At 42.3% G+C, this 19,330-nt stretch overlaps 12 protein-coding genes across 12 annotated transcripts; 6 read left to right on the top strand and 6 right to left on the bottom strand.

Annotated features, from left to right (window-relative positions):
* Window positions 1-11: 11 nt before the first annotated feature.
* On the top strand, window positions 12-1,547 carry OGAPHI_000888 (uncharacterized protein; the record flags this gene model as incomplete). The annotated part of the gene is made up of 1 exon (XM_046209032.1): window positions 12-1,547. One exon carries the CDS (start codon window positions 12-14, stop codon window positions 1,545-1,547), a length of 1,536 nt encoding a protein of 511 aa, XP_046063798.1.
* Window positions 582-1,075, bottom strand: OGAPHI_000889 (uncharacterized protein; the record flags this gene model as incomplete). Its single annotated transcript, XM_046209033.1, has 2 exons — window positions 582-903; window positions 1,023-1,075. 2 exons carry the CDS (start codon window positions 1,073-1,075, stop codon window positions 582-584), a joined length of 375 nt encoding a protein of 124 aa, XP_046063799.1.
* A 202-nt stretch (window positions 1,548-1,749) lies between the features above and the next one.
* OGAPHI_000890 (uncharacterized protein) lies at window positions 1,750-4,884 on the top strand (the record flags this gene model as incomplete). The annotated part of the gene is made up of 1 exon (XM_046209034.1): window positions 1,750-4,884. The coding sequence occupies one exon, from the start codon at window positions 1,750-1,752 to the stop codon at window positions 4,882-4,884; it is 3,135 nt and encodes a 1,044-aa protein (XP_046063800.1).
* Window positions 4,885-4,958: 74 nt separating this feature from the next.
* Window positions 4,959-6,551, top strand: OGAPHI_000891 (uncharacterized protein; the record flags this gene model as incomplete). The annotated part of the gene is made up of 1 exon (XM_046209035.1): window positions 4,959-6,551. The coding sequence occupies one exon, from the start codon at window positions 4,959-4,961 to the stop codon at window positions 6,549-6,551; it is 1,593 nt and encodes a 530-aa protein (XP_046063801.1).
* A 129-nt stretch (window positions 6,552-6,680) lies between these two features.
* Window positions 6,681-9,263, top strand: OGAPHI_000892 (uncharacterized protein; the record flags this gene model as incomplete). The annotated part of the gene is made up of 1 exon (XM_046209036.1): window positions 6,681-9,263. One exon carries the CDS (start codon window positions 6,681-6,683, stop codon window positions 9,261-9,263), a length of 2,583 nt encoding a protein of 860 aa, XP_046063802.1.
* On the bottom strand, window positions 9,260-11,110 carry OGAPHI_000893 (uncharacterized protein; the record flags this gene model as incomplete). Its single annotated transcript, XM_046209037.1, has 1 exon — window positions 9,260-11,110. The coding sequence occupies one exon, from the start codon at window positions 11,108-11,110 to the stop codon at window positions 9,260-9,262; it is 1,851 nt and encodes a 616-aa protein (XP_046063803.1).
* A 44-nt stretch (window positions 11,111-11,154) lies between these two features.
* Window positions 11,155-12,867, bottom strand: OGAPHI_000894 (uncharacterized protein; the record flags this gene model as incomplete). Its single annotated transcript, XM_046209038.1, has 1 exon — window positions 11,155-12,867. The coding sequence occupies one exon, from the start codon at window positions 12,865-12,867 to the stop codon at window positions 11,155-11,157; it is 1,713 nt and encodes a 570-aa protein (XP_046063804.1).
* Window positions 12,868-13,056: 189 nt separating this feature from the next.
* On the bottom strand, window positions 13,057-14,142 carry OGAPHI_000895 (uncharacterized protein; the record flags this gene model as incomplete). Its single annotated transcript, XM_046209039.1, has 1 exon — window positions 13,057-14,142. The coding sequence occupies one exon, from the start codon at window positions 14,140-14,142 to the stop codon at window positions 13,057-13,059; it is 1,086 nt and encodes a 361-aa protein (XP_046063805.1).
* An 80-nt stretch (window positions 14,143-14,222) lies between these two features.
* OGAPHI_000896 (uncharacterized protein) lies at window positions 14,223-16,115 on the top strand (the record flags this gene model as incomplete). The annotated part of the gene is made up of 1 exon (XM_046209040.1): window positions 14,223-16,115. The coding sequence occupies one exon, from the start codon at window positions 14,223-14,225 to the stop codon at window positions 16,113-16,115; it is 1,893 nt and encodes a 630-aa protein (XP_046063806.1).
* Window positions 16,116-16,213: 98 nt separating this feature from the next.
* OGAPHI_000897 (uncharacterized protein) lies at window positions 16,214-17,539 on the top strand (the record flags this gene model as incomplete). Its single annotated transcript, XM_046209041.1, has 1 exon — window positions 16,214-17,539. The coding sequence occupies one exon, from the start codon at window positions 16,214-16,216 to the stop codon at window positions 17,537-17,539; it is 1,326 nt and encodes a 441-aa protein (XP_046063807.1).
* On the bottom strand, window positions 16,325-17,025 carry OGAPHI_000898 (uncharacterized protein; the record flags this gene model as incomplete). The annotated part of the gene is made up of 2 exons (XM_046209044.1): window positions 16,325-16,700; window positions 16,799-17,025. The coding sequence occupies 2 exons, from the start codon at window positions 17,023-17,025 to the stop codon at window positions 16,325-16,327; spliced, it is 603 nt and encodes a 200-aa protein (XP_046063808.1).
* Window positions 17,540-17,669: 130 nt separating the features above from the next.
* Window positions 17,670-19,274, bottom strand: OGAPHI_000899 (uncharacterized protein; the record flags this gene model as incomplete). The annotated part of the gene is made up of 1 exon (XM_046209045.1): window positions 17,670-19,274. The coding sequence occupies one exon, from the start codon at window positions 19,272-19,274 to the stop codon at window positions 17,670-17,672; it is 1,605 nt and encodes a 534-aa protein (XP_046063809.1).
* Between the last annotated feature and the right edge of the window lie 56 nt (window positions 19,275-19,330).

The raw sequence follows: 19,330 nt of genomic DNA on the forward strand, positions 1-19,330 counted from the left end.
AAAATAGTAAAATGAAAATCTCCTTGCTTTGGAAAGCGCCCGTGGTCAACCCACGTAACCTGAAGGCCGAGTCGATCCCTATCTTGAATCCATTCAATATCTATGGAAGAAACTTCTTTTTTGCTTGGTTCGGGTTTTTTGTTTGTTTCCTTTCATGGTTTGCTTTTCCACCATTGCTTCATGGTATGCTGAAGACAGATCTCAAGCTGACTGCAATTGAAATCTCAAACAATAATATCTGTGGGTTGACGGGGACCCTTATTGGAAGATTTGTTCTTGGTCCACTTAATGACAAATTTGGCCCAAGACTGACTATGGTTTTTGTGTTAATTGTTGGTGCCATTCCAACAGCATTTGTTCCTTTAGTGAATAATGTTTCGGGTCTTCACGCCATCAGATTCTTTATTAGTTTCCTTGGATCCTCATTTATCTGCTGCTCTCAGTTTTGCTCGGTGTATTTCGACAGCAATATCATTGGAACCGCAAATGCGATTGCAGCTGGATGGGGAAATGCTGGTGGAGGTGTTGCATTCTTTGTTATGCCTGCTATATCCGAGGGTCTCAAAAGGAACGGATACTCGTTACATCATTCCTGGTCTTATGCTTTCGTCATTGGACCATTCTTGATCTTGATGGCAACTGCCCTGATGATTCTGGTTTTTGGAAGCGACTGTCCACGTGGAAAATGGTCTTCTAGAGGCGATATTTTGGGAATCAATATGGATAACTTGCTTGTGAAATCCGTTTCCGTCACCAGAAACTTTTCTAAAGAGGGAGAGTTGACCTCTGTCCACGTCGAGCCAGTCAATAACGGTATTGACGAGGTTGTCTACAACGAAGGCGATGACCACGAAATTGTCGACGTTGATGACCTTATCAACAAGGATGAAATCATTGAAGACCCTACCTTAATGGACGTCTTCAAGATTTCGATCTCCCCAAGAACCATGCTTGTCGCGCTATGCTATTTGTGTTCATTTGGAACTGAATTAGCTATTGAGTCTATCATTTCAAATCTCTACGGCCAAAAAATGAAGTCCTGGTCCACCTCGAAAGCTGGAGCTTGGGGTTCCATGCTCGGTTTGTTGAATGTGGTTACCAGACCCGCTGGCGGGATGATCTCTGACTTTCTCTACAGACGGTTCAAAACTACAAAGGCAAAGAAGTTCTGGATGATCTTCACTGGTTTGATGCAAGGTATCTTTCTGATCTGGATTGGCTTTGTTCCCCAGCTATCCATCGCTGGATTGATTGTTGCTGTGTGTTTTATGTCTATGTGGTTTGAGATGGGTAACGGTGCAAACTACGCTTGTGTTCCGATTATCAACAAACACCACACAGGTACAGTCAGTGGAGTTACAGGAGCAATGGGAAATCTTGGTGGTATTCTATTCAGTTTGGTGTTTAGGTACACCATTTCTGACGGAGTTAATAACTACTTCCGCGGTTTTTGGATTATTGGCATAGTGTGTGTTGCTGTGAACGCAGTGTGTGCCTTTATTCCAATCAGAGAAGAAAAACCAGTGGAGGTGGAAACTAAATTATAAACATGCTTATCTTTTATTTAACATTGCAGGGTGCAGTATTTATTTTATCTCGCATATAATTCAAGAAAATATTCAGACGACTGTTTTTTTCAAGCGGAGATTATTTGGCAGGACGGAGATTATCTAGCTGCGGAAATCATGTGGTAGAGCTTAACAAATAAAAACTGGCCTGAAGGTCAGAAGTTTAATATTCGTTTTTCCAATGACAAGTTCGATGCCTCCTTTGCCGGAGGAGAGCAAACCTCCTGTCGAGAAGAAGAGACTCATTATTGTCGGTTTAGGTATGGTTGGACTCTCGTTCCTTGAAAAGCTTCTCTTGAACGATTCCAAGTTGGACGAATTCACCATTTCGGTTTATGGTGAAGAACCTTACCTTGCTTACAATAGAGTTGGACTTACCGAATACTTTCAGCACCGCAACTTCAATAATCTGCTGTTGTCCCCTGAGGAGTTCTACCAAACCAGAGATCAAAAGTGGAATTACGTTATTGACGAAAAAGTGACAGATATTGATCGGGAACGAAAGACCATTAGCACAAGCAAAGGCAAGACCGCTAATTACGATTTTTTAGTCTTGTGTACTGGATCAACGGCTATCTTACCAATCGGAATGCTGCCCCCACCGACCTCGAAGACCTACAAAGAGATGGGTTGTTTTGTTTACCGTACTATTGACGATCTTTATGCCATGGTTGACTTTTGTAAAGGCCCGCGAAAGAAACGTGCCATTGTTGTTGGAGGTGGTTTGCTTGGACTGGAAGCTGCAAAAGCACTCTACGATATGGAAAGTTTCGATGAAATCACTATTGTGCATAGATCAAAGTGGCTATTATCTCAGCAAATGGATCAGAAAGGTGGTGCACTACTGACCAGTAAGGTCAGAGATCTGGGTATAATTTGCAGAACGGGAACCACTATTTCAGAACTTCAGTTTGATCAAGATCAAAATTTGACTGGCGTCAAATATGACAACGGTGAAGAAGAAGAATGCTCTTTGTTGTGTTATACTATTGGAATCCAACCAAGAGATGATCTGAAATCAACGGGACTTGATGTCGGTAGCAGAGGTGGTTTCAAAGTGGATAATGTGCTGAAGACATCGGACGACTCCATTTATGCAATCGGAGAATGTGCTTCTTGGAACAACATGACTTTTGGCCTAATTGCTCCTGGATATGAAATGGCTGACATTCTAGCTTTTAACTTGACACAAGGGAAGTTTCATCAGTTCAAAGAGTTTTCCGAACCAAATATGGGAACCAGACTAAAACTGATGGGTGTTGATGTGGCATCATTTGGTGACTTCTTTGCCGATAGAAATGGCCCTAAATGGGTTCCAAGAGGTTACGAGAAGGAGGTCCGTGCATTAGTGTTTGAAGATCCTATTGATGAAACCTATGCTAAATTGCTGTTCACTAAGGATGGTAAATATCTCTTGGGTGGAATTCTCGTTGGCGATACTTCTAACTACACCAAGTACTCTTCTATGGTTCAGAAAAAACTCACCATGTCTCCGTCAGAGCTCATCATTGGAAAACCTGGAGACGACGATGTCGAGATGCTCTCTGACGATACTCAGGTGTGTTCGTGTCATAATATTACCAAAGGAAAGCTTGTGGAAGCTGTTAAAAATGGTTGCACAAGCTTAGGAGATCTCAAGAAGTGTACCAAGGCCGGAACTGCGTGTGGAGGATGCGAACCAACTGTGAAGGTCATCTTTGAGGCAGAAATGAAGAAGATGGGAAACAAGGTGTCGAATAATCTCTGTACCCATTTCCAATATTCCAGAGCCGACCTGTTCTCGCTTATTATGGTGAAGAAATTTCAGTCATTCAAGCAGGTGATGGAGAACCTTGGTGCCGATCCGTCAGCAGTTGGATGCGAAATTTGTAAGCCAACAGTTGGATCCATCCTCTCGACGCTTTACAACAGACACTTGTTGAAGAAAGAGGTTCATGGTCTTCAAGATACCAATGATAGATACCTTGGAAACATTCAACGGAATGGTACCTTTTCTGTTGTTCCGAGAATGTCTGCGGGTGAAGTTACCCCAGAGAAACTTGTTTCCATAGGTCAAATCGCTCAGAAGTACGACGTTTATACCAAGATCACTGGAGCTCAGAGACTTGATCTATTTGGAGTCAAGAAGAGTGATTTGCCCAAGATTTGGAAAGACCTTAATGATGCCGGCTTTGAAAGTGGACAGGCATATGGAAAAACTTTGCGTAACGTGAAGTCTTGTGTTGGGTCCACTTGGTGCAGATATGGTATCGGCGATTCTGTCGGTCTTGCTGTTAGACTTGAGGAACGGTATAAGGGTATCAGGTCTCCTCACAAAATGAAAGGTGGAGTTTCTGGTTGTGTTCGTGATTGCGCAGAATTCCACTCGAAGGATTTCGGACTATGCGCCGTTCAAGATGGTTTCAATATCTACGTTGGTGGAAATGGTGGAATGAAGCCGGCTCATGCCCAGCTGTTAGCATCCAACGTTCGTCCGGATGAAGTCATACCAATTTTGGACCGTTACTTGATGTTCTACATTACAACTGCTGACAGGCTTCAACGTACTGCAAGATGGCTTGAAGGGCTTGATGGTGGCATTGAATATTTAAAGGATGTCATTATCAACGACAAGTTGGGAATTTGTGACGAGCTGGAAAGTCAGATGAGAACGCTTGTTGCTGGCTATTACGATGAATGGGCACGAGCAGTCGCCGAGGACTCGGATAATCCAATTTTCAAACAGTTCATGAATACTCCGGAGACTCAGGAGACAGTGGAGATTGTTAGCGAAAGAGGCCAGCCTCGTCCAGCTCACTGGCCAGAGAAGTCAGCAGACAAGGAGTTCAACAAGATAACATGGTCATCCACCCACTGGAAAGAAGTGTGCAACAGTTCTGATCTTCCTATTGCTGAAGCAGGCTCTTCTACCACAATTCTCGAAGGAGACACCCAGCTTGCATTGTTCAGAACAAGCAACGGCGAGCTCTTCTGCTCTCAAAACATGTGTGGACACAAGCGCGCTTTTGTCTTGAACCAAGGACTGTTATCTGAAGATGATTCGAAAAACTGTTACATTTCTTGTCCGATGCACAAGCGTAATTATTACTTGAAGACCGGGGCTTGCAAGAATGATGAATCCTTATCTATTGCTACATTTGAAATCAAGGAAGAGGATGGGAAAGTGTTTGCTAAGCTGCCACCGACCGCGGAATTGGATGAGGTTCTGGGAACTACAAAGTGGAAGGTGAAGGGCGAAGAGACAGAGAAAGGTAAAGTGAAAAAAATATTGGCATCCAAGAAATTGGAGACTTCTAAAGTGATGCTGGATTGGTAATTGATAAAAAATGTCACCGATTCGCTATCTATAGGAATTTTAGTAAAAATATACCGTAAAAAAATCTTTCAGAAATGAGTACTCCGGCTCCAAGGGTTTGTTCTTCGTGCAAAGCCTTGCGTCGAAAGGACTGCGATGGGAGATCGCCTTCGTGCTCTAATTGTATAAAACGACACCGAGAATGCGTTTATTTAACTGAAAGTGACAAACGAAGAAGAAAGTATCATACGGACTATATTCAGTACTTGGAAGAAAAGATTGAGACTTTGGAAAAGTTCGTCCGCAAACACGACCCAGATCTTATTCAGTATACAGATATGAATCTGGAGGAGACTCCCTTCATGAAAAGATTGGACGAAGAAGCACAACTAGCAACGCTTCTGAATGAAATTGATAATTTAGATTTGGATAATTTCTCAGAGCCTGAAGAAGATTACGAAGATTTTGGCTCTTTGATAGCCGTGACAGGTCCACATATCTATTACATTGATCCGATCTTTAAAGCAGAGCTTGCAAACCTATTCCAAAATAACTGTCCCGAGGTTGCTTACATTTTGAAGCTCTCGTTGCCGGATGTGATATCGTGGGACTTCAGCACCGACTCCAATCCTTCTCATCAACTGTTGATGTGTGCAATGTTCGGATTCGCATGCGTATACTCAAAAAACCCACACTCGCAAAAAATCAGCAAACTATTTATTAATCAAGCAGAACAAACTGCTGTATATGCATCCAAATTCCATCTTGATCAATATGTGGTACAGGGACTGCTTCTACTATCTTGCTACGAAATGGGATTAGGTAACGATTCCATGTCGTATCTACATATTTCGATGGCATGTGCACTAACTCAACATATGGGGTATCATATATCATACGATGAGGACTCTTCGGCGGCGAAGTTTGCTCCAAAAACTACACCATATCAGTCTGCTTTGTTGTGGTCGATTTGTACACAAGACCGGATCATTACCACAAAAATAGGTGTTCCTTCATGCATCCATTTCAAACGAATCATCTCGCCTTTTTACGAAGTACAGTCACCACCGTCTAGCCAGGACTACCTCATAGACCTTTGTTTCTGCTATATCACACGCCTTTGGTATATTTTGGATCGGTTCACAGATCAAATTTGTTCAGTTCAGGGTGATCTGGGAGACACACAGGAACGAACAAAACTTTTGAAGACTGCTGAACAGGCTTTACAAGATCTGAAAACCTCTTTGCCAGCTCCTTTCAAGGATCCAAATTATTCGCAAGAGTTTTACATCATAATATTCCATCTCCATTTCGAAGGCTGCTCCATTCTTTTGGAACGATTATTTATTGAAAATCCTGTCAGTAGCAGCAAATGTGTTGGTTCTGCTACAGAGATATCCCGGCTTGTGAATGTGCTACTTAAAACAAACAATGTGGAAAAAACCTCTTACCACTTTGGGTACATTTGTTTTCTGGCTGCTATGATACATTTAGTGCTCTATGCGGAAAAAGCCAAGCCGGATCACTTGAGTAACTTCGAGATATGTGTTCAAGCGATGCTTATACATGGAAACCGCTGGAAGAGGTCATTTCGCCATATTAATATGCTCCGCGAGTTTTCAGACCGCCATGGAATAAGCGTTCCAATTCTGGAAACCTGCGAAAACGACCAATTCACCGCTCTTTGATGTTTTTCACAACACATTATTTCCGCTTCCAAAATTTATTCTCCGTCTTATCAGGACGGAGAATAAAAGTATACACGAGTAAAATGTAATTTATTTCTAATGCTAGCACCATTGTAGGTCCTTTTGCAAATGGTTCCCATACTCACTGAAGTCAACTATGTGTTTGAGCTCAAAAAGATAAAAGACATTACCGAGCTACCGTTTCCCATTAGACAGGATGAACCACTAAAAGAGGTTTTGAGTATCGATCAGAAAACAAAAGACCACCATGTTCCAAGAGATCCAGAGCTGTTAAGACTGACAGGATCGCATCCATTTAATTGCGAGCCTCCCCTGTCAAAGCTTTATGATTCAGGGTTCTTGACTCCAGTTAATTTGCATTTTGTGAGAAATCATGGTCCAGTGCCACAAGTTCCTGACCAGAGTATCATGGATTGGGAAATTTCAATCGAAGGTATGGTCGATAAACCTTATAAGCTCAAACTGTCGGAAATCATTGAGAGCTTTGATATTTATACGGTTCCTATCACGCTTGTTTGTGCTGGTAACAGAAGAAAGGAGCAAAATATGGTCAAGAAGGGTACTGGTTTCAACTGGGGTGCTGCAGGAACGTCTACTTCGCTATGGACAGGTTGCATGTTAGGCGATGTGATAGCCAAAGCAAAGCCTCACAAGAAAGCTAGATACATTTGGATGGAAGGTTGCGATTCTCCTGCAAATGGAGCCTACGGAACTTGTGTCCGGCTCCATTGGGCAATGGATCCTGAAAGATCTATTATGGTTTCATATAAGCAAAATGGAGAATGGCTGCAACCAGATCATGGAAAACCATTGCGCGTTGTTATTCCTGGTGTTATTGGGGGACGGTCTGTGAAATGGTTAAGAAAGCTTATTGTCAGCGACCGTCCATCCGAGAATTGGTACCATTATTTTGATAACAGAGTGCTGCCAACAATGGTTACTCCTGAAATGGCCAAGAGTGATGACAGGTGGTGGAAGGATGAGCGGTATGCAATTTACGATCTCAATCTGCAGACCGTGATTTGCAAGCCTGAAAACCAGCAGGTCGTGAAGATCTCAGATGAAGAGTTCGAGATAGCTGGCTTTGGTTATAATGGAGGAGGCATCAGAATTGGAAGAGTTGAAATAAGTTTGGATAAGGGAAGGACATGGAAGCTGGCTGACATAGATTATCCTGAAGATCAATACCGGGAGGCTGGTTACTTCCGGCTTTTTGGTGGACTTGTGAACGTCTGTGATCGAATGAGCTGTTTATGCTGGTGCTTCTGGAAGCTAAAGGTGCCGATATCCGAGCTTTCTGACGCAAAAGACATTGTTGTGCGTGGTATGGATGAGCGAATGGTGGTCCAACCAAGGACAATGTATTGGAATGTTACCTCCATGTTGAATAATTGGTGGTACAGAGTTGCCATCATTAAAGAGGGTGATTCTTTAAGATTTGAACATCCAGTGGTTGCTAACAAGCCGGGAGGATGGATGGACAGAGTCAAAGCCGAAGGTGGTGACATCCTGGATGAAAATTGGGGCGAGGTTGCTGATTTTGCGCAAACCAAAGAGAGGAAACCAATCGTTGACGAGGATATTGAAATGATGTGCAACCCAGACAAAATGAACGTGATAATTTCCAAAGCAGAATTTGAGTCTCATCAAAATAACGATAAAGAACCATGGTTTGTGGTCAAGGGACACGTGTTTGACGGAACATCTTACCTGGATGATCATCCAGGAGGAGTTCAATCCATTGTGATGGTGAGCGGAGAAGATGCTACCGAAGATTTCATAGCGATCCACTCATCCTACGCCAAGAAGCTGCTACCGCCAATGCATTTGGGTATACTGGAACAGGGTGGAGTTCAATCATCCTCTGAATCATCTTCAATTGAGAATGTCAAGCGAGACAGTTTACTCGACCCAAAGAAATGGCATAAAATCACACTTGCAGAGAAAGAGATCATATCATCTGATTCTCGTATATTTAAATTCGATCTTGAGCATGAGGATCAGCTTATCGGCCTTCCTACCGGTAAGCATTTGTTCTTGCGGCTGAAAGATGCATCTGACAAGTTTGTCATGCGTGCATACACTCCAAAGTCTTTAAAGAGTTTGAAGGGCAGACTGGAAATTTTGATCAAAGTTTATTTCCCCTGTCCAGAATATTCAAATGGAGGTATTATGACGAATCTTATCGAAAAACTAGCAATTGGAAGCACCATTGAAGTTAAAGGTCCTGTTGGTGAGTTTGAATACCTTAAATGTGGGTCTTGTACTTTCAATGAAAAACCGTATCAAATGAAGCATTTTGTCATGATATCGGGTGGATCAGGTATCACACCTACATATCAGGTGATCCAGGCGATCTTTTCTGATCCAGAAGACAGAACGAGTGTCAGACTATTTTTCGGAAACAGGACGCTCGACGACATTTTATTGAAACAAGAGCTGGACGAACTCGCTCAAAAACATCCTGAGCAGTTTAAGGTTGATTATGCTTTATCTGATATGAGAAATATTCCTCAAGATTGGAGAGGCCTCACAGGAAGACTTAGCTATGATCTGCTCGATAGCTATGTCTCCAACTGGTCTACAGGAGAGTACATGTTGCTGGTTTGTGGACCACCTGGAATGAACAATTCCGTGGAATCCTGGTGCAAAGAGCGTAATATTGATAAGCAGTACGTGGTATATTTTTAAGACGAAGCAAAATCAAAATCAAAACTGTCCAGAAACATTGGGATGTTGTAGACATCAGGCACCGGCATCGTGTTGGCAAAGTCTTTGTCCAGATCAACATCCAGATAATTTCCGTAAAGATCGTTCTCAGTGGATGATATATCTGAAACTGGCTGACTGCCTTGTCTGAGTTTTTGTAATATAGGGACGTTCACGTTCCACTGCTGAGAAAGATTATCCAACACTTTGATGTCTTTGATTCCACGGGTCCAAACATCTGCATATTCGCTTAGTGCAGTCATGAACTTGACAAACCGAGAGTTCGCTCCCTCATGAAGACTGCGATCCTTGTTTGCGAGAATGAATAAATCAAACATTGCACACTGGAAGAGAAGGTATCCAACGAAATAAGGCGCTCTGTTGAATCCATAAAGTTCTGAGAATCTTTCAGCCACTTTAGATGCCGAGGTACATAACTTAATCATCAATTGAATAATCTTCTTTGGATTCTGAATCAGATATGACCGGTGCAATAATAATAGAGCAACGTAATATGACAAATGTAGAAGAAGGATCCGCTTATCTGTGGTATCAGGTTTTAACATGATTGTGTCGGGAAATGATTCATATAATGCTCTCAAATTCGAAAATCCTTGCTCCAAAAGCATCTGGCGGTGAGAGTTGTGTAGATAATCCGCTCTGAAAGAGTAAATCTGCTGTGTCGATCGATCGTGAATGTACCATAATCGTGAATGGAACGAAAACGTGAGCTCACTGATGTATTTGTCATGTTTTTGCGGCGAAGTTCGAGGACTGTAAAATGGAGTCATGATACGGAAATATTGGATTCTGCAGCCCCGGCCCAAAACAGTGGTAATGAATCTGTCTTGCATGATTATAGACCAAAAAAGTGCACTCTTTAAAGGCGATGTCGTAGCCAAGCTCATTGGAGTACTCATGTCAATTGGCTTTGACGCTAGGTGTAGTCCCATGAACTGTGCCTGTGATGCGCACATTGCATCGAACAACCATGAACTGTGATCGTGGACCATTCCAAGCTCGTAACAAGAAAGAATCAATAATCCTTGTAAAACATTCTCGTTCAAAGACTCTTTACAAGCAATTAGAGCGGAGCTTTCTGCTTCCTGCAGGAATGCTGAGGTGATGGAAGGTCGCACGTAGGCGGATGCGTAGGCGAAGATTGCACAAATCAAGAGCTGCTTATCGGGTTCAGGGGATGGAAATTGCCAAGAGCGCACAGAGTCCAAAGTCAGCTCTGAAACATAGAAATAGCAAGCAAAAGTCTCTTCAAAAGTGCTGAGAAGACGTTCTTTGAACTGTGGTGAGGTAAAGTTAATGTCCAAAAAGCCTGTTTCCGGATTAACTGGTTCCTCTTCACCATCTTCGACGACTCCTTGTCGACCTGATAAAGGACCATAGAACTCGGTCTTATCACCATGCTGGCGAACTTTCCAGGCAGTAGAAACGATTTCTTCCAAAGCTCCTATGTCGGTATATTCTTCGGTCATATTTTGAAGTTGAGTGGAATCGTTGTTCTGAGTTAATTGAGGCCTCTTGGGCAGAATTGAGTTAATATCAAATCCCTTGAGATTACTAGAGTTCTTGATCAGATTGGCTGCATGAAGCTCGAGAAGGTCCGCTTTCACCTCCAAATAGTCTATGTGAGCAGAGTCGTATTTCTTCTTGCGGCGGTCGTTCTCGGACTTGTAGACACAGTTGTCCGTATTGTTATATTTGATACATGTTGTACAAGGTTGAGCTCCATCGCACTTGCGCTTCCGCTTTTTGCAAAACAAACAAGCACTCGACGAGAGTTTTGTAGCCCGTCCGGAGAGAATCTCTTGCATTGGGGATATATTTTTGCTGTATAATATTATTCTAAAAACTTTTTTTATCTCTCCAAACTATTTTCCTCAATGAAGTAGGAACACAAGGTAGCAATTAATCCAGTCACAACAACAAAAACAAAAACCATATGAGTGGACGAGCTATATGCAGAAATTATTGCTTCACGGGCAAACTCTGGGCACCCAGACCGAATGTAGGAGGTACTTTGTAATGCCTTCTCAATAATAATTTGAAGCTTATCTGGATCGCTCTTGTATTTATCCGGGATGTGTTCGAGATGTGAGATATTGAATTTCATATCTTTGAGAAGAAAGCCTTGAAAAATTGCTGATGCGATGGCAACTCCAAGCGTTGATCCTGTAGACCGAAATCCATATTGGATAGATGTCACTAGTGCCTGTTCTTCGGGGAGAACAGAGGAGATCATTGCAATCAGATCAACAGTGATAACGGCGCCGGTTCCAAATCTGCTGGGGACAAGAACCAAGTATTCAAAGAGTGCACTACTTGAGGGAGTCAGCAAGTAAACAAGAATGCTTCCGAGAGTAGTCAGTGCTCCGTAAAATAGTAAGGCGTTTTTGTATTTCCCAGTCTTTTTGATACGGTAGCCAGCATAAACGGACCCAAGAGAAATTGCAACAGCTGAGGGAAGAAGTCTGTTTCCACTATCAATAGATGACAAATCTTTGACCACTAACCAGTAGAGCGGCACAAAGTACAAAATTGAGAATACATTCATGGAAATGAACCAGCAGTTTAATGAGGAGCTCAAAACGGTTCTATTGTGTAGCAGTTGAACGGGAATAACTGGCTGGGAAGCCACTTTTAGTTCATAAAAGTAAAATATGATTATCTGAGTTGTTCCCAACACCACTGGTATAATGAATTGTTTGCTGGAGTAAGGGAAATCTCTTCCACCAGAAGATGCGGCGTACATGAGAAAAAGCAAAGATGCGACCAGCAATATCGATCCAATGAAGTCCATGTGTTTTAACTTTTTCCATATAGAAGATCCTTGGACTCCTCTTCCTGGTGATCCATCTGGAAGCTCCAAGAATAAGAGCACCAGTGCTCCAGATAAAATACAGATCGGAAACTGAATCAGAAACGCAGATCTCCATCCGAAAAAGTTTTGAAAGATACCAGCGATAACACCTCCACTCGCTGTTCCCATTCCAAAGGCTATATTCATGTAGCCTTGGTACAAACCTCTCTGTCTTGTTTCTATGAGGTCGGATAAAGTTATTGTTGAGAGGGTATTAAACCCTCCACCACCAATCCCAGTGATGAATCTGCCGATAGCAAAAACCCAGAAAGAGTTTGTGATTCCGCAGAAGAGACAGCCAAAGGCAAACAACAACGCACAAAAGACAGTGATACTTTTGCGACCAAAGATGTCCGATATTTTACCAAACAGTGGTTGGAATGCGGAACATGCTAGCAGGTAACTTGTAGCTATCCATGACAAGTATGGTAGTGCGTTGAGATCGCTAGCAATGATACTTAGAAGTGTAGCGACGATGGTAGAGTCAAGAGCAGATAGGAACACGTTAACAAATAAACACCCTAGTATGATTTTGAGCCGAGTTGGCGATACGCTTGGTTCCGACTTCTGAATGGCTATGGACCCATAATGTCTTACCGAGTTCAGTGATTCCTCGACACTTGTGGTTTCTAAGTCGTCAATCAGATCTGTCGCGACTAAGCCGGGCGATGCTGCGGAAGAGTCCACCAAGAGCGGAGATTTGGTAGACATGCAACTAAGAACTTTTATGGTTTATGAGCTGATACGTTGAAGAAGATGTTTCAGTCAAGGTTGCGTGTTGGAACTTCAATTTGCAAACGAGAGATTTAGAGGAAAAAGCGACATAAAATTTGAAGATTATGTCAAAATACATGGTTGAAAATTATTTACCCGAGAAAAAACCCGGCAATCAATTTCCGTTCAGATATTATACTGAACAATAGCTTTGTATCCTTCGACACTTTCATACAAATCTTCAACAGTCAAATATTCTTTTGGGCTGTGAGCAACCAAAATTGATCCAGGCCCATATAGATATCTCTTGACCCCTGGACGTTTGAAGTAAGGAATATCTGTGGCATATGAGCATGCCACAGTTTCAAACCCAGGAATATCGTAATCCAAATACTGTGGTTCGAGCATCTGGACAATTGAGTAGTTGGAGTGAGACGTAGTAAAAATCTCATTGACTGTATCGTTAACAAGGTTAATATCGTCGGCCACCCGAATGTAAATTTCAGCTTTAGCAGATGGGGCAAGCAAGTTCGCTGATATTCCTCCGTGGAAAGTTCCAATGTTGACAGTAGTGGGACCGAGGAGATTGGAATGAGGAAAAGCTGTGTCAAGTAAGAGCTCAATCCTTCTCATCAAAAATTCCACTGCACTAAACCCTTGCTCGGGATAACCTGAATGACTGGCTACACCAATCGCATTAACGTCAAATCTGAAATTACCTTTATGTCCAACACTCAACTTGTTCTCAGTTGGCTCACCAACGACAACAGCATTAGACCAGGTTGCATTGAGGCTGGTCACTGCGGCCAAAGATCCACTTCCATCATACTCTTCGCCCACGACAAATAAAAGCCCCAGGTCTCCCTCGGTAATGATTCCATCTCTTTGAAGCTCTAAGAAAGCAAAGATTTGGGATGCCACGCTGCCCTTGGCATCGCAAGCACCTCGAACGTGAATCTCGTTTCCAATCACATGGTAAGGTATCTTTCCAGCAGGATTAGTGTCAATATGAGATGTCAAAAGCACCTTTGTATCTCTACTCGACCCAATATAAGCATAGATATTTTCTCTACTCTCTGCTACCGTTTGAAGCTCAACAGTAAGTCCATGGTCCGAGAGATAGCCAGCAAGAAAATGAACGACATCGTACTCGTTACCAACCTCTGAATCGATCTCAGTGATATCTTTGTGAAGCTCAATCAACGAGCTTTGTCTGAAGGTAGCCTGAAAGGCACCCACAACCACCAAACAGTAGAAAAAGGATAAAATCATGTTTAATCAACTTTTTTCGAGGTGTCGGTTTTTATTTACCGATAACGTAGCTATCTAAAATATTTCCAAATTAATTTTTCATGAGTATTCAAGGACGACAGCGACAGCGGGCTTCGGTGGCGTGCCTCGAATGTCGGAACAGAAAGATCAAATGCGATTTGAGCTTGAAACATCCATGTAGCTCGTGCCTTAAGCATAATTTAGAATGTCAGCGCTCGTCAAAGGATTTTAGGAAAGAGCGACATGATAGCAAATACATCAGAGATTTAGAAGAACGGCTGAAGGACAACACGCACTTATTTGATCAACTCAAATCGCAGATTGCTCTACTTTCAGACACAATATCTGGGATCTCCAGACCTGAAAAGCAGCCATCAAAACCTGTGGAGAAAAGTCATCACGAAAATGTACAATATCCATGGACAGATTCTTTTCCGGAATATAAAAACCAATCTCTATCTGTTTATGGGCCTACAAGTATTTTCGACAGTGTGAACATTCCTAACTCGGAGATCAATGAAGTTGATCAATTGAAGATGCTGAACTCGGATACTGAAATATTGGAATGCATCAAATTATTCTTCCAATGGCTTTATCCTGATCTTCACTGTTTCCTATACCGAGAAGCGTTTCTGCTAGATTTCTTCCACCCGAAGAAGGACTTTTCATATTGTTCCAAAGAGCTAGTTTTATCCATATGCTCTATTGGTGCTCTGCTATCATCAAATGATAAGATAAAAGAAAAGTCATTAATGTTTTACGATGAGGCCAGAGAAAGTCTTTTGAAGAAATTAAACCACCCAACGTTGACGTCTCTACAAAGTTTCTTACTTCTTGGTCTCTACGATATTTACAGCGGCAGAAATAATGGAGGATGGATGTTGTCCGGATCTGGTCTTAGGATGGGATACAATCTTGGATTTCAACTGAGTCCCAAGAGCTGGAATGTTGGATCAAAGCATCAAGTGAATGAGACTAATTTGGGTATCCGTAGCAGGGTGTTATGGGGATCTTATTTAGCAGATCACTTTATAAGTTTGATTTTAGGAAGACCTAGTGTCTTGAAGATGAGCCAGACTACCATTGAGGAATGCGAGACTATGCCCAACATTGAATGGATTGATGAGTTCACTTACAAGGATCCGCGCTCGGATGAAACCCCTGAAGAGGTTGATATTGTTAATCCGCTCAAAGCCATTGTTGACCTGATTAATATCACCGAATACATGCTCTTGGAAATATTTACTGGCGCTGGACCTTTGGATGATCACTCGTTCGAGATATCTGATAAGCTTAAGCTTCTTCAAAAGTATAATGAAGAACTAATAGAGTGGAAAGCTCGATTGCCCGAAAACCTACACTGGACACCAGCTAAGTTGGAAACTGAGGGATGTGACCCAACAAAGATGGTCTTGAAATACTTCTACTATATCGTCCTTCTATGTTTGAATCGCCCATTCATCAGCCTGACCAGAGAATCGCCAGAATCGATTAAAATATGTCAGGATGTGATATCCGAACTACACATTGCCATTACTCAGTTTACAAGTATCCACGGATTTCGCAAGTGCTCAATTTTGATCATCTACTCTTGCATTCTATCAATATCTGTGATTCTTCTTTCATCCAAAAGAAGTGTTGCAGAATACCTCCATCAGAATCCAATCACACGACAGCACTTTTTCGACTTCATGGTGGTACTAGAAAAAAGTGGTGAGACGTGGAAATTGAGTGAGAAGTCATATGCAATGATTCGGTCCAAGCTGTCGACTAACTACGAGTTTGACTACGACTCCGAGTACGCAGCTTATCTGAAAAGCACACCTCCATATTTAGACAACTACAAAGAGCCCGATTGGGGCACAGTTCCACTGGACAATAGTTTTGGCGGACCACCCCTGTTTATGACTTCTGAAGTTTTTGACAATTGGGAGTCCTTGTTCCCGGATTATACGTTTAATGATAAACTTTGATAGCCGACCAAAAAAAAGAAATAGCTGCAGGCACAACTCGGATTTTGATAACCGAAATGATATAAAATAACTTCAACAAGCTCTCTAATTTTATCACAATGACTGTTTCGTGTGAACTAACCTCCTCAGACTTTTGGCAGAAAGCTGATTCTACCCTATTGAACTTTGGTGGAACATTTGTTCGTGAGATAATTGTTGGCTCCAAAGGATTATACGTCTACACTAATGAAGGTAAAAAGATTCTTGACTTCACCTCGGGTCAGATGTCCTGTCTGATTGGACATTGCAACGAGGAAATTGGGGAAGTAATTTCCAATTATGCTTACAATCTGGATCACATCTTTTCTGGTATGTTGTGTCCGCCAGTTGTTGATCTTGCTTCCAAACTGTCTGCATTGACACCTGAAGGGTTGGATAGATCTGTCTTTCTCAGCACGGGAGCGGAATCTAACGAGTGTGCTATTAAGCTTGCCAAGACCTACACCGGAAAGTTTGAGATAGTTGGACTCTCCTTGTCCTGGCATGGAATGACAGGAAATGCAAATTCTTGTACCTACCAGTCTGGTAGATCCGGTCACGGCCCAACTGTTCCAGGACAACTTGTTCTTCCGGCTCCTAACGAGTATAGATCAATCTTCCGTCATCCTGATGGATCGTATGACTGGAAGACCGAGCTCCTTTACGGGTGGTCTTTGGTTGACGCTTCTTCTGTTGGCTCTCTAGCTGCCGTTATCTTAGAGCCGGTCTTGTCGTCTGGTGGTATGCTTGTCCTTCCAGATGGATATCTGAAGGAAATGAAGCACCAATGTGAGCTTCGTGGAATGCTCTTAATTGTTGACGAGGCCCAGACCGGAATTGGCCGTGCCGGTTCTATGTTTGCTTCGATTGCCTCGGGTGTGGTTCCGGACATTCTGACTCTTAGTAAAACTCTTGGAAATGGGCTGCCACTTTCTGCTGTCATGACATCAAACAAGATTGCAGAGGTGACCCAAGAGAAGGGATTCCTGTTTTACACGACCCACGTCAACGACCCAATTCCTGCAGCAGTCGGATCCAAGGTGCTGGACATTGTGATTAGGGATAACTTGGTTGAAAACTCTATCCAGAGAGGTGTTCAATTTAGAGAAGGTCTTGAAGCACTGGCTGAGACTTATCCGTGGATTGGAAACGTTAGAGGAAAGGGTTTGATGTGTGGTATGGAACTAGTGAAGGATAAAAAGACCAAGGAGCCATATCCAGAGCTTGCTTCCAAGCTCGCTGCTAAAATGATGAGTCTGGGTCTTTCCGCTAATTTGATTGCAGTGAAGTCTTTTGGAACCACTTTCAGAATGGCTCCTCCAATCTCCATCACGCAAGAGGAGATGAGTGAAGGCTTGAGACTAATTGAAGAGGCATTCAAGTCTGTGGTTGCTGAAGGTATTTAGCAGACTAGCAAAATATAGTTTTATTCAAGCGAATAATTAGAGATCACAAAAACTAGTCAAGCTTGTAATGGATACTTTGAAAGAAGACTCGAACGGCATGAAGCTTAATTAGGAAATAATAGAGATAAAATTATAAAGTGTATCTGAAAAATATGTTCTCTTTATCAGTCAGATCAGAAAACTCAATGTTCTCCGGGGCGAGTTCGGGATTGGCATTAGGGTTTTTGTCTCTCTTTTTGTTTTCAATCATGCAGATTGTGAAAATAGCCAAAAGACATGCTGCCGACACCGCCAAACAAACCACGATGGCTATCTTTGCAGGGACATAGTGAGGAGCATCTGAAGCACGGTATGTCTGGGGACCCACTAGATTTCCAACACAGTACCCAATCAAGTAGATACCGGTGACCGTAATTTTCTTAGTGTGGCCTGGAACATTGCTTGCAAAATAAGAGAAGCATCCAATTGGACCAATTTGCATGAAACTCAAAAGCAAGTATCCAGCAAGCTTAACATGATTTTCCTTTCCGAACGCCAGCATACAGGAAAAAGAGATGCAGCAGATGATAACTATACTTGTGGTCAACAGCCGAGACCAGTTGAGTTTCTGGATTGTGTAAGCAATGATCGGTAGTCCAACAAACTCGACAATTCCCTGAGGAACACCGTACAGAAGTGCTGTGGTCGACGAGTAACCAAGATCGCTATGCAGCAAGATAGATCCAAATGAAGCAATTCCTCCGTTAGGAATATTGAAAGCGATAGCATAAAGGAAGAAGAGCCACGTCTTTGGGTCCAATAGAGCCTCGATACACTGTTGTTTCTTGAACTTTTTATTACCAAATCCTTGGTAGTTCTCTCTGATTCTTTCAACAACAACGAGTTTCTCTTCTTTGGAAAGAAACCATGCCTCCGCAGGAGTATTAGGAATGTGGAAAAACACGATTATCCCAATAACCAAAGAAATGAGTCCAACCACAATGAATAGCACTTTCCAGGATTCAATCGTAAATTGATCTGCCCTGATTGCAATTCCGTAACTCATCAGCGATCCAAATACAATTCCAAATCCCGAGGTACTCAACCAAAATGAGACTCTCAAAAACGCCTCTTTTTTGCGGTAGTATTGAGATGTAAGTAGAGTAGTGAACACCGAGGCTGAAGCTTCGGAGCAGCCCAAGAGGGTTCTCAGAAAGGTGAACGCGGCGTAACTACTGTTTGAAGCCTGCAAACAGATAATCACAGCCCAAGAGAGCATGTACAAGCTGAATGTTCTCGATAATGGAAATCTTTGCAATGTGTAACCAGCAAATGGCTGGAAACAAAGATAGCCCAAATAAAATGCGGAGGACGTCCAGGAGTACTGGTTTCCCTTCATATTCATGTCAGTCTGGATACCCATGACTGCAGCATAACCATTGCATGCTTTATCAATATAAAACAATGCGTAAAGAAAAGAGACAAGAGGCATCAAATAAAAGTCCAGCTTTCTAAGCACGGCTCTATCTCTTTTTTCGTCAATCACCACTTTCTTCGACTCATTAGCAAGTTGCATGGCCTGATCAACGTCAGACCAGTCCTGAGCACCAGTACTACTTAGATACTCGACAGAATGTTCATTTGCTTCCTTTTCAGACATTGAACTAAATCCACAAATGATTGATTCTCCCGAGGTCGACTTAAATAAAAGAAAATCATCAGTAAATTTCTTATCTCGGAATTTGATAACCGTCATGCGATAACAATAATTAGATCCGACTCTTTGAAAAACATCTGATATATTTGTAATTA

The sequence above is a fragment of the Ogataea philodendri genome (assembly GCF_020536065.1).
Source record: "Ogataea philodendri strain CBS6075 chromosome Unknown scaffold4, whole genome shotgun sequence".
Classification (NCBI taxonomy): domain Eukaryota; kingdom Fungi; phylum Ascomycota; class Pichiomycetes; order Pichiales; family Pichiaceae; genus Ogataea; species Ogataea philodendri.